A 16,899-nucleotide genomic window follows, 5' to 3' on the forward strand; every position below is an offset into this window, starting at 1 on the left:
TAATTTATCGAGGTCAATTGAATTTTGATCTTCTATGTACTTGGCACATCCACCTGCTTGGGGTCATATATAATATTTATGAAGACTATCACTTTCTTTCCACCATCCAGACCCATATCTCAATATCCGTTTGTGCCAGTCTATACTGACGGTTAAAAGTAAGATGAGAAAGATAGCCCCAGAATCCCAGGTTACAAAACCTAGTACGCTTGACCCTTGACAACACAGATTTGAACTGTGTGGGTCTACTTATACATGGACTTGTTTCAATAAATATAGTACAGTCCTGTAAGTATATTTTCCCTTCTTTCTGATTTAAAAATTTTTTTAATGTTTATTTATTTTTGAGAGAGAGACAGAGTGTGAGCCAGAGTGGGGCAGAGAGAGAGACAGAGAGAGAGAGAGAGAGAGAGAGAGAGAGAATCTGAAGCAGGCTCCAGGCTCTGAGCTGTCAGCACAGAGCCCGATATAGGAGGTAGAACTCACAAATCGCAAGATCTAAGCCCAAGTCAGACGCTTAATTGACTGAGCCACTCAGGCGCCCCTTTATTTTCTTAATAACTTTTTCTTTTCTCTAGCTTACTTTCTTGTAAGAATACTGCATAGAACACATATAACATACAAAATATGTGTTACTTGCTTGTTATCAGTGAGGCTTTGGGTCAACAGAAGGCCGTTAGTAGCTAAGATTTTACGGAGTCAAAGTTATAAATGGCTTTTCAACTGTGCAGGGGGTCAATATCTCCAACCCCTCTGTTATTCAAAGGCCAATGGTTTATCTGTAATTGACCACAGTTCTACCAACTGAATTTGCAATGATGTCTCTTAATGATGGTCATAACTATTATCAACAGATACCTGAGTACCTACTATAGGTAGAAACAATGATACACAATGCATTAGTAGCTGTTCTTAAGAGGCTTACAGTCTAGGATGAGGCAAAGAGATGATGCACAGGCCACTCTCCATCCGTCTTCCTACAGAGTAAGAACAGAAGTAAGCATGTGGGAACATAGGAAGGAATTCCCTTTTCTGCCCTGTCTTTTATTTATTTATTTACCTATTTATTTACTTATTTTGAGGTGGGGGAGGGGCAGAGAGAGAGAGAGAGAATGCCGTCTTCTTAATGGTTTCCTTCAAGAAGGAAGAATTTGTTAATCTGATTTGTCAGAACCCAGGACATCAGTGAGTTCACATTTTACACAGTTATGGTCCCTTTGCCTTCAAAGGTCACATGGCCATGTGTGCCGCTTTGCTCCCCGTTTCCTGCTAAGTAGCCCTGCTCGGTCTCCAGCACACACTTAGAAAAGTAAAGCTGGTTTGCTTCGCAGATCTGATCATCTTCTCCCCTCTTTCTGCAGGCATGCCCATGCATACTGGCCCCAAAATGCAGAGGGGGAAAGGGAACAGGGAATTAGGAAGTTTCACTGCAGCCTTAAACCTATGCCATGTCTTTCAACCTAATCTTCTGGAAGATTTCTGTTCTAGAGGTTATTGGGTACTAGCTCAGCCATGAACAAAACAATCCTTTGGTTTCAATTCCAATTTCTTTCTTGTGTATAGTCCCCCTGGGAACTCTAAGGAGAGGAGAGATAATTAGCAGAACAAGATTTGGCTATTTCTGATCCTTCCCTAGTGACGTCAGAGCTGGCCAGAAGAACTTGTGACCAAGAACATGTATCAGTTCCAGGAAGAAACATTAAGAACCAGTGTGGGATTCAGATGATCACTTTTCTTTCATGAGACCAACCATGTTCCAGAGAAGGGTCCAGCCTGGGTCCTAGCATAAGGACAAACTAGAATATAACCAAGCCCACCCGCCATGAACATGTAGGGTATTTCAAGAAAAGAAACCATTTTGTAGTTGTAAGCCACTTTGAGATCGTCTGTTACCATAGCCTAAGCTAGCTGATATAGTTACCTTATTACCACCTGTATTAACCTCTATTCTCCCTTCTTTCCTCCTAAGAAAACCTCCATTTTGCCCAGGTTATTCACCTAACTCTACTATGCGTGCCTGGGGGAAAAAATTCTAATTCTCAGCCTCAGGGGCAAGTCATAATTCATTTAAGCCATTCATGATAGTTTCTTCCTCCTTGATGGTGACTGGTTTAGATGTGAGCAGATGAGATTGTGGGAAGTTGGCTTGAGGGCCTCCAAAACAGGTTTTCCTTGCTACCAAAAAGGGATAGATGGGAAGAAAACAGTCTCTCTACTTCAGCCAGATGTCATGTGTATGCATGTGTTAGATGGAATTGTGGCAAGCATTTGGTGACTACGAGGGGCACTCACCTCAGAATGTCAGAGTGACAGAATGGGAAGAATCTGGGCCCCTGAGAATGTTATTTCACTGGTAAATGAACTAATTCCAAAGCTGCCCTACCTCTAAATTCCTTGCTCCCTGAGATAATATATTTTCCTTATTGGGTAAGAAAGTAGAATCAGGAACGGAGGGGAAAGGAAGGAGTTTGGCTTTAGGGATGCTGAGATGAAGGCAGGATGAAAGCATTCTGCTTTACATTGCTGAAGCTCAAAAGGTGTCAGGACTAAACTTGAATTTGGGAGTTATCTATGGAGACATGTTGCATAACGTAAGACAAGTGGGAAAATAATCCTAAACCTGAGACGGTATCTCCATGCTTGAGGAATTTCTGTAATATAACAAAACATTACACCTGTACAAGTATAGCCATCTCCTAACTGGATATGCCACTGTCCCAGGTCCTCACCTGTCACCCATCCTGGAAAGGGAGTGGTATTAACCTGCCTGCAAGGGAGAGCAAAGACCGTAAGGAAGCAGATCCTGTTCTCAAGCCTGCATATGCGTCTTCATCTTCACATGACTTAAGTATTCTAGTCTTGTTTTTTTTAACGTTTATTTATTTTTGAGACAGAGACAGAGCATGAGTGGGGGGAGGGGCAGAGAAAGCTGGAGACTCAGAATTGGAAGCAGGCTCCAGGCTCTGAGCTGTCCGCACAGAGCCCCACGTGGGGCTTGAACTCACACACCAGATCATGACCTGAGCTGAATTCAGACACTCAACCGACTGAGTCATCCAGGCACCCCAACATTCTAGTCTTATATAGATAACCATGAACATGGATTATAAGCAACTTCTAAATTTATTTGACTCTTCTATAGCTTTGAGTAAATAAGTGTTCCAGCAAACTACAGTTTACTGTCTCATAGACATCCTACCTGTGATACTGCAAAAGCCCCATAGGAAGCACCAGGGTCAGCAAAGTGAATACCACAGAGCATCAAGGAAACGGTCAGTGTAGAAGATGGAGCCTCTAGTGCCCAAGCTCATCTGTGGTTAGAAGGTATTTTTGGAAGTTACTAATCCATAGGTCACTAGTGTACTGATACTTTAAGAAAATACATGGTAGTAGGGGGGTGGTATTTGGCAACATAAAAGGATTTACTTAACATTGCTCGAAAAGGAATTAACTTTTGAAATTCTGTTTAGACAGAACTTTTCCAAAGGCACACCTAGTGGGGTAAATGCACACATCTGCATGATATGTACAGTGAAGCCTGTACCTTACCTGAGACATCTTAAAATGGGTTTCTAAGTCGTCACTGCTGGGCCTGCCTTGAAATTACTCTTGCTTCCCTAAGCCAAAAAAAGAAAAAAGAAAAAAAAAGACATTTTAATGAGCTGGAAGAGCAGTTGTAATCTTCAAAGATGGCTAACTTCAGTCTTGCAGTTATTTCGAAAGGATCTGGCTTCAAACATTGTTTGCAGGCAGAATATGCAATTGGCTAGGGCCACGAACAGTATTTAAAGATGACTCAGTTGTACGGCCTGGAGGTTGGGGGAAGGGGGGAGGAGGAAGACCAGTCAGTGGTCCCCTAAGAGGAGTCCTAGACCCGTTTTCGTCACACCGAGGTTCCAAGGCCCAGAACCGCCGCAAACTAGTTGGGGTGTCCAGTGCAAGAAAATCTGAGACCTTGAGAAATGCACCTTCAGATTATCTCAATAGGAGGCGGCTAAAATCCAATTCCCCTTAACACCCCTACCCCCCACCCCCACCCCAGCTCCAGGCCGGGATTTCTGCAGAGAATTCTGACGCCAGGGTCCAACTGGGGGCCTTCCCGGGTGACCTTCGCCAGGCCCCAGAATCCCCCTTGGGACGTCCCTGAGGCCTTGTCCGGGACTCTGCTGGGGCCCACTGGTGCCCCTCGGCCCCCGATGCTCGCTACCGCCTTTGGGACGCAGCCCGCCGGCCGCTGCGCATCTTTAGTCGCGTAGCGGGGACACCCTTCGGCCCCGCGGCCGCCGCCCTGGCCCCTCCCGCTGTCCAACCCCGGCCGGAGACGCCACGCCCACCGGGGGGTCCCGGGCGGGGCGGGGATGCCTTCCCGCGGCCGCGCCACCCCCCGTACTCCCGCGGCCCGCGGGCTCCCGGGAGCCCGACCCCCGGGCGCCGCCCCTCCCCCGTCCGCCGCAGGCCCCCGGCCCCGCCGCCCCTCCCGGGCGCCGCGCCCGCGGAGGCCGCCTCTGCAGCTGGCCGCGCGGCCGGCCCGCGCCCGCCGCCGCGCGCTGATTGGCTGGCCCAGGCCGGCGGCGGCGCTGAGTGGCCGGGCAGATTCGCTGGGTCAGGGCTGCAGAGGCGCCTGGCGCACCGGCGGGAGCGGAGCCCCGGCTCGCGCTCGCCCGGGACGCCGGCCGGCCGCCCGCCCGCCAGCCCGAGCGAGCGGCCCGGGGCGTCGAGGGGGCCTGCGCCGCGCCGGGCGCCGCCGCCCTGGCCGCCATGTGCTCCCAGCTCTGGTTCCTGACGGACCGGCGCATCCGCGAGGACTACCCGCAGGTGCAGATCCTGCGCGCGCTCCGGCAGCGCTGCTCAGAGCAGGACGTGCGCTTCCGGGCGGTGCTCATGGACCAGATCGCCGTCACCGTTGTCGGCGGCCACCTCGGTGAGCGAGGCGGGCCCCGGGAGGGCGGGGAGGCGCGCCGGGGTCCCCGAGAGCCGGCCGGTGGGCGCACGCACCCGGGCCTCCCCCAACCAAGTCTCCTTCGGGCCCCGCAGACCAGCCGCCCTCCCCCGCGAGCCCACCTAGGGTTGGAGAAAGCCCCTAACCTTGAGAGCTTCCTTTGACCACCACCGTCTGCCCCGAGGCCAGGATTTGAGGACGGAATTTCAGGTACTTAGGGGACTTTGTTTGGGGAGGAACTCGAATTCACCTGAAGCCGCCTGGAGGTCCGAGGAAAATCAAGCTACTAACCCCAAATTTGCAAATTCCGCCCGCGTCCTTACCCTGTCAGTATAGCTTTAGGGAAACCCTCACTAAATTTACAAAATTGCCATTAAGGTGAATGTTTTTAAAAAGTTTTCCAGGAGCGTGTAAGCGTCGGTAATGCACTACATAGAATATCATTACCAGACTAGGAACCTACACGGGGGGGGATTTACGATTGGAGTAGCCTCTTGAGTGTGTTAAGTGGGAGAGTAGACCGTTGGCGGCTTTTCTTTATAAACTCATCCTTCTTCCTAAAAGTGTTGAATTCTGATTCCAGAAAAGCCAAGCTTTCAGGTACAGACCATTCTGGCCTCACATTTCTCCATGCTGTGTCCAAGAGACATTTTCGGGTAAGACATGGTTACCGTCTGTGACCCTGACCTCAAAAGGTTAAGTATCTTTTTAGGTCTTCTTAATTATCTTTAATACAAGCGGTCTCTGACAGGAATTTGTGGCTTAGGAACCTCCCTCTGGTTTGCAGTTTGAGTAGCTCCAGCCTCCACTCTGGAAGTAATCCAGCTACTTCAGGGGGATCAGATGTAGGGCTGGGGGTGGGAGGAATTGGGGCCCAGTTCAGGATGCTTTTGGGGACACCATTCATAATGTTTCAGCCATACCTGGTTAAATAAGCTCATAATTCGTTATTCTTCTTTAGCAGAGGAAAGGGATCCCAAATTCTGAACAAGTTACTTAACAGGCATTTTGAATGTGACCTGTGTATAATTTATGTGTTCTAGATGCTTCCTCTATAAATTTGTCTAAACCCTTCATAAGTAATATCAGAGTATATAGCCTGCTGGAGAAATATACTATAAACATTAGGTGTCATACATTTAGTCTAAAACAGTGTGTCTATATGGGGTGCTGTCTCTCTCCTTGATTTGCTAAAACTCTTAACTTAATTAACATAAAATTCGATTCCTGAATAAGGGGTCTGCAAACCTGGATTCTTATCACAGACTTGCTGCTAACAAGTATGTTGGCTTTGCCTTGGCCAGGTCACTTTATGTCTTTGAATCTCAGGTTTCTTGTTTATGAAACTAAGTGGTTCTTCCTGCTCTAAAATTCTTGAATGGAATCATCTGTTATATTTTACTGATCTAGATCTAGTATACATCGTTCTACCCCCAGGGTCAGTTTGTTTGCACTTCATTTTATTTATTTATTTTACAGCTTATAAAGATGCCATTTTTGAGATACAGTCATTGAAATTTCACCTCATATTCCTGTTGTAAACCCATCACGCATTCTCTGAAAGAGCAGGGAGATGCTGTTTTGTATCTAAAACCCCATTTTAGGGGCACCTGCCTAGCTCAGTTGGTAGAGTATGTAGCTTTTGATCTTGAGGTCATGAATTTGAGCCCTACGTTGGGCGTCGAGATTATTTAAAAAAAATTTTTTTAAACATTTTAAAGTATTCATCCTAGAAAAAGAGAAAATAAAATTCTCAGTGCTGCAGAAAGCATTTAAACACTTTTGTTGAGCGTCTTAAAAGTTTATGGGAATTCGTGTGTGACTATATCTCAGTCTATTCACAAACCAGGAATTACTTCTTTTTAAACTAGAAGAAAATATACATAGCTATTTGCCTAGTTGATGGAGAAACTGAAGGCAGGTATTTTTGGAAGCAGTTTTAATCTTTTGCTAATTCAGAGATAGCCACACACAATTCATATCGCTTAAAACAAACCTATCAGATCACTATTTTCTCCATCCAAAGCAGTAAAAAGATTTATTTGTCACAGGGGTGGATTAATTAAAGCACAAGGAAGAAAGCTCTGTGTGAAGTGATCTCGTTTGCTTGTTCAGTGCTGTAGAGATGATCAGAATAGTGTCTTACAGTAATAGGCACTCAATATATATTTTTTGAGTGAATAAAGATATGCACTCTATTCCCCAGTTTCTTCTGTAGTCAAACTATAGAAAAGTCTTGGCGATTGGCTGAGCCAAGTCTTCCTCTGAAATGAACCCTAGAACTTACTGGCTTTGAAATACAGAAATAGTTACTGATATTAATGCCATTTACCATTTGAAAATTACTGAGTGAGAGCTGGGAAAGCCTTTGAGATCGTCCATCCTGACCCGTTCATTTCATAAACGAAGAACCGGACGCTCAAAGATACTCAGTGCCACCCAGCTAGTCAGCAGCTAAAGACAGTTAAAGACCTGATCTCCCCATCCCCAGCTCCCGATATGGAATCAGTCTGTGCTAGGGCATCTGCAGCCTAGGGTACCTTTTCCCATGGATGTGGACTTGAACTCAATTAAATTACAATGAGGCTAGAGCATGCCTTTCAAAGTGATTTTAAAGTTTAGGAGTTTCATGTCCCGCCTTTACAAGGTCTTCATTCATACCGTTGCTTCCTTCATTCCTTCTTGACATTAGTGTAGGGGGTTGGTGCAGGAGTCAGTATGGGCAGGACCTCAGCCAATTACTTCAGTTCTTTCCTGAGCTTCCCTCTGTGGAAGCTAGTAGGACCTTAGATCCAGAGACAGGAATTTTGGGTTCTATTCAGACAAGAGATAAAAAGCTTAGGATTTAAAGATTGCAGTTATTTTATTTTATTTTTTTTAAATGTTTTATTTATTTCTAGGAGAGAGAGAGAGAGACAGCATGAGCAGGGGAGGGTCAGAGAAAGAGGGAGTCACAGACTGAAACAGGCTCCAGGCTCTGAGCTGGCAGTCAGCACAGAGCCCGACGCGGGGCTCGAACCCACGATCCGCGAGATCATGACCTAAGCGAAAGTCGGAAGCTTAACCGACTAAGCCACCCAGGCGCCCCTAGATTGCAGTTATTTTAAACAAGATAATGCAGGTAAGCTGAAAATGTCATGCAAATGCAAGGTTTTGTGATGAGTGTTTTTTTAATGTTTATTTGAGAGAGAGAGGGTGAGAGCACAAGGCGGGGAGGGACAGAGAAAGAGGGAGAGACACAAAATTCAAAGCAGGCTCTGAGCTTCAAGCTGTCCGCTCTGAGCCTGATGCAGGGCTCGAACCCATAAACTGTGTGAGATCATGACCAGAGCTGAAGTCAGACGCTTAACTGACTGAGCCATCCAGGCAACCCTGTGATGAGTATTTTTAATTAGTGATCTAGCTGCCCCCCACCTATGTTTGGATGGGGTGAGTGGGAATGGCTACTGGGAAGAGTGGAATGACCTGCAGATGACTGAAGCAACCCTGTAGAAAACACTTCCCCTTCACCTTTCTGTGGGCTGTAGCATCATGAGAACCAGGTCTGTCTCTGTTCCTTCATTCATTCAACAAATATTTCTTTTTGTTGAGGTGGTGGTGCATATGTCACCAAAATGCACATAGTAATAGTCGGAGCAAAATATGCATAGTGTTCGTTGTGTGCCAGGCAGATGCTGAGGTTCTTTCTGCAAATTAACTCTTAGAAACGTCAGTAGGGTGTCTGGCAGATAGTACTGGCTGGCAGTGAGGACCAGTACCCAGGAATTCCGGTCTCAGCAATTTTTTTTCCTCTCTTCCACTCTGCCCCCGCATCACCTGCACTGACTTCACCGTGCCCCGCGCAATCAATTCCCTCAGCCCAAGGTGCCCCATCTGGTGCAGTTCCTCTTACATGGCAGACTTTCTTTTTTTCTTTTTTCTTTTTTTTAAGTTTATTTATTTATTTTGAAAGAGAGAGAGAGAATGCATGTGAGTGAGAGAAGGGCTGGAAGAAAGGGAGAAAGAGAATCCCAAGCGGGCTCCATGCTCAGCACTGAGCCCATCGTGGGGCTCAATCTCACGATTGTGAGATCATGATCTGAGCCGATATCAAGAGTCAGATCCTTAACAGACAGGAGCCCCTCACATGGCAAATTTATTCTTCCTTCACCCTCAGCTCACATCACTCACCTCTTGTATAGTCTTTCTTGAGCTCCCTCCCCTCCCCTCAGGCAATCTCTTTCCCACTTGCTGCCAGGTAACATGGTGCATCCTTCTAAAATAGCTTCCATCATTTTTTATTGTAATTTATCTCTTTACAAAGTCTGTTTTTGTCTTCCTAAACGACTGGGGTTCCCTCAAAGGTATTTTCCAAAGATGGCCTCCATACATAGTAAGCTTCCAAGTAATGTTTGGATAATGGAGTGAAGGGCATGAGAGGCTAATCTGAAGTGTATGAGACTTTACTGTAATTAGGTCCTGTTCGGGATATCATGATTGGAGGTGTAAATGTTTCTGTGATGAGCCATTCTATGAGGACAAAGCCACCAGCAGTAAATTAAGTTCTCTGATCACCCACAGGTCTTTACAGTGGTAGTTTATTGTCTCAAGACACAAGTAGAGTCACAAACTCAGGGATAGACATCAAGAGCAAAAAAATGCACCTGACCTGGAAATGAGGGTGTGTGACAGTTTGTCTCTTAGGAGCTGAATGACTCAGCATTCCTGGTCTTCCTTTCAGAGCTGAAACCTTGGCGGCCATATGGCAATTTCTAGGTCAGGTTCTTTAAATTAAGGTGTTCGGGGATATTTTTCCTTGGTTCTTTGTGGTAATCAGCTGAGTAAGATGTAAGTGTTCAGGTGGGGAGAATCCGAACTGAATTTGATGAAATGGTCTTATCGCAGCCTTCCAGAAGATGGCAGAGGCCTCACAGAGAAGGGATGGACTCCCATTGCTGCCCAAGGAGGTCCTAGCAGGCAAGGGTACATCCTAGCCTCGTGCATAGAGGTTGATCTTTGACCTCTCTCTCTGCCCAAAGCCTGGGCCTGACACTCTGTGATCTGAGTAAGCTACCATCCAGGACTAGTGGAAAAGTCTGAGAGTGGATGGAAGCATCTACCATATACTGTTTCTAAACTGACATGAGCGCTGAATGGATACGCCTTACCCCATGGGTCCACATTTCTATCCAGGGGCTAACGTCAGGGACTGAGGATGGACTAGACGTGTACATTATGATTCTAACAGTAGTTTTTAGGGACACTTCATGAACTGTGTTGGAAAGAATTCTAGAACCAGTACATTGGGGTCCTTAGTAGATCTCAAAGCCTTACTTACAGATTTCTGAACTACCTATTGCTGTTACCATAACACTTCCACCAAATTTGTTAGGATTGCCGGGTGGAAGGGATAGAGCCATCATCAGAGAGGTCCACGTTATCCCCCTCTACCCACACCTTCTCCAGTGACATCCAGGTAGTTCAGTGCTAGCCTCACCTCATCCCACTCCAGGGGTAGGTACACCACCTTATTATGGCTTTAATATGGTTTTTTTATGGGTTTATATTGTTTTCACACATGACTACAACATGATCTGAAATTTTTATCTATTCCCATTTGATCCTTCACTATTGAAAAGTAACTCAAGTGATGCCTGGGTGGCTTAGTCAGTTGAGCGTCCGACTTTGGCTCAGGTCATGATCTTACAGTTCATGGGTTCAAGCCCCACATTGGGCTTTACGCTAACAGTGCTGACTCATACGAGAGGTGAGTGATGTGAGCTGAGGATGAAGGAAGAATAAATTTGCCATGTGAGGGGCTCCTGTCTTGACAGTGCAAGCCTGCTTAGTATTCTCTGTCTCCCTCTCGCTCTGCCCCTCTCCAACTCATGTGCTTGCTCTCACGCTCTCTCTCTCAAAAATAAACATTAAAAAAATACAAGTAACTCAGGAAGACCCCCTCCCCCTTGAGAAAGTGGTAAATTTAAGTTACTTTGCATTGAGAGAACTAACAGGAATAATGGTTATTTCTGTAACTCTATTATTAATGCTTTCCTATCTTTTATGTGCCTTAATCTTCACAACAGTCCTACCCGTTCAACAACGGTTACCTGCCCATTCTGTGCCAGGCACTGTGCCAGTACTGGAGATGTAATGGAGAGTAAGAACAGTCTCCACCCTCACTGTTAGGATTTCATTTGTCCATTTGGTCAACAAATACCTGTTGACTACCTGCTATGTGTAAGGTATCATTCTAGGTGCCAGAACACAACAGGCAGAAATCGCTGCCTCTCCAGGAAATTAGAGTCTAGATGGGAGAGATAGGATACAGACAAGGTAAGTAAAATATAGGGGATGATGGTGAAAAAGGCTAGGGAGAAAGAAGCTAGGAAAGGGGATGTTTCTGGAGGCAGGGGAGGAGATGCAATTCTGGATGGGGCGGTGGGGTATTCCTCACCTAGGAGATGATGTTCAACTAATGACCTAAAGGAGGTGAGGAAGCAAGCCATTTAGATACCTGAGATTAGTTTAGGGAGGAGGAAGTAGCAAAGCAGTCAGTGTGGCCTGAGCAGAGTGAGCCAAGCTGCAAGCACTGAGAGAGGAGGTCAGAGAAGTGGAGGGTGAGGGGAGAAGAGCCAATATATAGGGCCTCGTGGGTCATGGAAAGACTTTGTATTTTACTCTGGACGAACTGGGAATCCATTGAAGGGTTTTGAGCAGAGGGGTGACATGACCTGCCTTATGGTCACAGGGCCATTCTGGTCACAGCGCTGAGAACAGATTGATGGTGCCAAGGGCAGAAACAGGGAGATTACTGAGGTCATTGCTACAATTCAAGTAAGAGATGACGATTGTTGGACTAGGATGATTTCAGGGGAGGAGGTGCAGAGTAACTGATTTGGGGTAGATTCTGAAGGCAGAGTTGTCAGGATTTGCCTACTGGATCAGATGTTGGATGTTCGGGAAAGACTAGTCAAGGAGGACTCCAATGTGTCTGTCCTGAGCAGCTTGAAGAATAAAGTTGGCCATTTACCCCCATGGAGAGGATGTAGGAGTAGCTTTGAGCAAGGGGTGAGAGTCAGGACCGAGACTGAGATGCCCATTAGACATACAAATGGAAGTGTCGAATAGGCAGTCTATCATATTGGTTGGGATACAGGGTGAAAGCCCTGGCCTGAAGATATCAAAAGTAGAAGCGTCACCATGTGCCTATCAAGGGAGTGTCTACAGATAGAAAAGAGAAGAGGTCCAAGGACTGGGCTCTGGGGCATCCAGTTCGTGGCTGGGGAGAGGAGGAGCAGTCAGGAAAGAAACCTAAATAGAAGGGATGAAGAAATCCAGGAGAGAGAGGTGTCCTGGAAGCTCAGTGGAGAAAGTATTTAAAGAAGAAAGATGTGATCAGACTGTCAGATTTGGCTGGTAGATCAGGATAGTTGAGGAATGACAATGAACCATTGGAGTGGAGTTAGCTTTAGTGTCCCTGATGACAGAAGCTTCGTGAAGTAATGGAAACCAGTGAATATACACACTGTCTTAGGACTTTTGTTATAAAGGGAAGGTGAAAAATGAATTGATAGCCTGCTATGAACTGAATTGTTTCTCCCCCAAATTTTCTCTCTCTCTCTCTCTCTCTCTCTGCCTTCTGAGAACACAGCAAGAAGGGCAGCTCTCTGCAAGCTAGGAATAGGGCCCTCACTGGAAACCAGTTGTGCTGGCACCCTGATGGTCAGACTTCCAGTCTCCAGAACTGTGAGAAATATGTCTGTTGGTTAAGCGCCCCCACCCCCACCCCCCAGTCTGTGGTAGTTTGTTGTAACAGCCTGAGCTAAGACCTTGCTTAGAGGGGAGATGGGTTTGAGAGACTTTCCTTAACAAAGACAGAAATAACAGCATCTTATATGCCAGTGCTAATGATCCAGTAGAGAGAGAGAGAGTGAAATTGGTGATGCAGGAGAGAGAGCTGGATTGCTGGAGCAGCGCTTTATAAGTAAGAAGAGGGGGTTGGGACCTATTACATATTTCAAGGAACTGGCCAAAGCTAGGAGCAGGGACAGTTCAGCCATTATAAGAGAGAAGGTAACGTATATAGCCCGGGTGCCGGTAGGTGGAAAGATGTGCTTGTGGGGGCTTATAAGGAAGTTCCTTTCTGATTGCTTCAGTTTCTCTCATTGAAATAAGGAGAAGGAGGGAGGAAGTAGCAAGAAGAGACAGTGAGATCATTCTCTAGGGTCAGGGAGAGTGAATGGACCAGGGAAATAGGGTGCTTGCCAGGCAGCAGTAAAGATGCCCTTGAGACCAGTCAGCAGGTTTATGTATTTTTTTCCTCTGTGTTCCACTGCACAGGAGGGCACGCGGAGTAGGCAGAGTTGGATCGGTCTCACCAGGGACGTGGTTTAGCCAAGCAAGAAACAGGTACAAGATCTGAGGATGTACCGTAGATTTGAAGAGGCATGCTATGGTGCTTGACTATGAAATTTAAATAGATTAAGATGGGAAATGAGGGTCTGAAGTTAGGGACAGTGAAAAGACGGGGATCCACGCATGGTAGTTCCTGGGGTCAAAGTTGGCTGGAGTTGGGGTACTAGAGAGAGTAAGCTGGAAAGATAGGAAACAGTGTTTGGAAACTGGAATTATGATGATTGCATCAGGTTTAGAATGTAACCCGGAGTGGTGGCTGAGTTGGGGTGGTGGACAGACAGCATCATTGGAGGAAACGAGGTCAGGAAACTGGCATGGACATCAAAGAATTCTGCACAAGGATACTGAAATCGCCATTAGCTGTGACAGCATTGAGGGGTCAGTGAGTCAGGAGCTAAAGCTTCAGGGACAGAGGGGGTGACTGGGTCCCTGGATGACCTGCACAAGTGGAGTGCTGTGCAGTCTGATGAGAGCTGAGCTAGGAGTTTTAAGGGAGAGAGGAGGAAGGTCCGGAAGCCACAACAGCGAGGAGCGCATCTCTCCCACTGGCAGGTTCAGGAATCCCAGGTGCGGGGAAGAGAGAACAGCCATTACTGGGAAGGGCGGTTAGGGAATCAGGTTACCTGGGGAGAGTTGGGGGCGAGCTGCCCTCAGGAAAAGAGGGCAAAGGGAACACTCGCTCTACAGGTTGAGGATGGGGGAGTTGCTGCCCGTTGAGTCCCAGAGGACACCACGAGGTGAAGGAGTGGAAGGTGGGAGTAGAAAAGACAGTGTCAGAGCCAGGTGGGGTTTAGCGTCTAGGGAAATGAGGTGGCCTCGGAGACTGGAGTCTTGGGTGACTGATATGAAAGGGATAAAGGGCTTGAGGAGTTTGGCCTTCGTGGTTTCAAGGAAGATCCTTTATGGTGAGGTGGGAGTGGGGAGAGTTTGGGAGAGGGGAGGTTGGTTTCCAAGTTCTGGGACCCTTCCATTTTACAGATGAAAAAACTGATACCCACAGAGACTTGTGTCTTGCCAAGTTGTTAAATGACAACAAGGAATTTTTTTAAGTTTTATATATTTATTTTGAGAGTGAGAGCATATGCATGCTCATACATAAGCGGGAGGAGGGGCAGAGAGAGAGAGCGAGAGAGAGAGAGAGAGAGAGAGAGAGAGAACCCCAAGCAGTTCCCATGCTGTCAGCACAGAGAGAGAGAGAGAGAGAGAGAGAGAGAACCCCAAGCAGTTTCCATGCTGTCAGCACAGAGCCCAACATGGGGCTTGACCTAATGAACCGCAAGATCATGACCTGAGGCGAAATTAAAAGAGTTAGACACTTAACCTACTGAGCCACCCAGGTGCCCCTAAAGGACAAGGAATTAAATCACGTCTCTGACTTGGAGGCCAGTACTTTATGTCTTTCACCATATCACCTTTCATCTCAAGTTGTCTTAACTTCTTGCAGTGCCTTTACAAATACATTCAGCCTGGGATATCCCTGAACTGCTTTTAAGATGCCAGACCTTGACCATGGATTTCTTTCTGAGAGGTAGACATGCATTTATTAGTTTTACACTTTTTCTGAGCCCAAAGTTATCATGAGTCAACATCTCCTTTCTGAAACTCCTTGATTCTCTTTCAGAGATTATCACTAACTGCTCCCTCCTCCTTTGCTGTCACTGTACCCTGATATACACACCTGTTAGACTGCTTGTGTTATAATCAGTCACCTCCTGTCCCCACCCACTACCCAAACCAGCCTGATAACTCTCCCTAACACCCAGGTACTCTGTACAGAGCATCAACAGCATTAACCACAATTGTGTGTCATCTTTCTTCTTAAATTCCAGGGATCTCATCTGTTTCACCCACACCCCTCCACCCCCATGCCCAGCCCTTAAGATGGTGCCTATTCCTTAGCTGTGAGTGGCCCTCCAATGTCGCTGTTGCCATTCCCATTTGATGGCACTGGGGCTCCACTTCTAACTATCAGCACCCAAATCTCTGAGGGCTATCTCTGATCATAGGAGGCCATTGGCCCATACATGCATGGCAAGCCAGAAGGGCCAGGAAATTAATAGCATGCCCCTGGAGCAGCTTGCAACCAGACTGAGCTGGTACACAAAAGTTATCGATTGTCAGCTGGGTCACCCCTCAGGTGGGATAACTGAGGTGTGTGCACTAAACCACTTCTTACTGTTACGCAGCAAGATTAGCCCCGTTTGCCAAGGCGGTCACTCACTTGATAACATACCCTATATTTGCCACATTCCCTCCTCTCCTCTCGCAGCCGTGTTTCCTGGAATTACCATCCTAATAATAAACTTCTTGCACTCGTCTCGGGACCGCTCCTGGGGACACCCGAACTAACAGTGGACTCACCCAGAGTAGCTGCTAAATAGATATTTGCTGAATGGATGTGTTGAGTGACAGACTGAATGAGTATTTACGTTGTGTCTGTAAGACTATAAGCTCCTCATCGGCAGAGATCACCTGGTTCAGCATGGTATTCCTGCTTCATAGTGTGTCTGACTCACCCCGACAGTTCACCAAAGGTTGAACTGAATTGAAAGGTTGACCTGAAAATAGCAGTTGGTGGAGAACAAAAGCAGCCACATAATGACTGTGGGTTTTAATGAGGTGGAGGTAAAACTTCTTTGGGCATTGTAACAAAGAACATTAAAAGGGAAGGAAGAGTGGCGATAGCATCTACTCCTTAGAAATAAAAATAACTTCCTTATGAGAAAATAACTTCCTTCTAGGGGGTGTATGGTAGAAAGACACAGGGAAAGCCTGGAGCCTTGAGAGGAGCCAGGTCATGTTTCAAATGACACATCTTCCTCATAACACAGTGAGATAATGTGAAGCACTCTGTGGATTATCCACTTACTTTACTTCCACTGTCGTTTTCATTCTGACAGCTTTCAGAGCTTTACTACCAGCCGCTGTTACACGATCCTGAGCCTGGAGGGCTTAAGCGGTGAAGTATCCGACTCTTGATTTTGGCACAGGTCATGATCTTGTGGTTCATGAATTTGAGCCCCACATCAGGCTTTACAGTGACAGTGCAGAGCCTGCTTGGGATCTCCTGTCTCCCTCTCTCTCCCCCTGCCCCACTAACTCTTTCTCGAAGATAAACAAACATTTAAAAATATATACATAGGGGTCCTGAAAGCTGCCCTGAGGTCCTTGCTTGCCGTCATCCTATAGCGTCCTGTGATTTTCTTATCTCTGCTGCTTCCTTTGTACATGGAGGCTTTTATCTAGTGCACTACAAACCAGTTTACTTCTTAAAAATTTTTTTAATGTTTATTTATTTTTGAGAGAGAGTGTGAGCAGGGGAGGGGCAGAGAGAGGGAGGCACAGAAACCGGAGCAGGCTCCAGGCTCTGAGCTATCAGCACAGGGCCCAACAAGGGGCTCAAACTCATGGACCACAAGCTTATGACCAAACGCTTAACTAACTGAGCCACCCAGACGCCCTGAAACCAGTTTACTTTTGAAGCTTTCTCTTGTGAAGCCAAGGATGTGTGCATTTGTGCACAGTGCTGTGTGTGCACATGTTGGGAGGTAAACCATTATGCG

General features: G+C 46.7%; 1 protein-coding gene across 1 annotated transcript in view; it reads left to right on the plus strand.

Moving 5' to 3' along the window:
• The first annotated feature begins 4,627 nt into the window (after nucleotides 1-4,627).
• Nucleotides 4,628-16,899, plus strand: part of RIMKLA (ribosomal modification protein rimK like family member A) — a 30,291-nt gene continuing 18,019 nt past the window's right edge. Inside the window, exon 1 of the mRNA XM_039238721.1 lies at nucleotides 4,628-4,921. Within this exon, the coding sequence (XP_039094652.1) occupies nucleotides 4,759-4,921 (163 nt within the window). The 5' untranslated portion in view covers nucleotides 4,628-4,758. The remainder of the gene's footprint in view (nucleotides 4,922-16,899) is intronic.

The sequence above is a fragment of the Hyaena hyaena genome, unplaced genomic scaffold (assembly GCF_003009895.1).
Source record: "Hyaena hyaena isolate Hyena2069 unplaced genomic scaffold, ASM300989v1 scaffold_144, whole genome shotgun sequence".
NCBI classification, from domain to species: domain Eukaryota; kingdom Metazoa; phylum Chordata; class Mammalia; order Carnivora; family Hyaenidae; genus Hyaena; species Hyaena hyaena.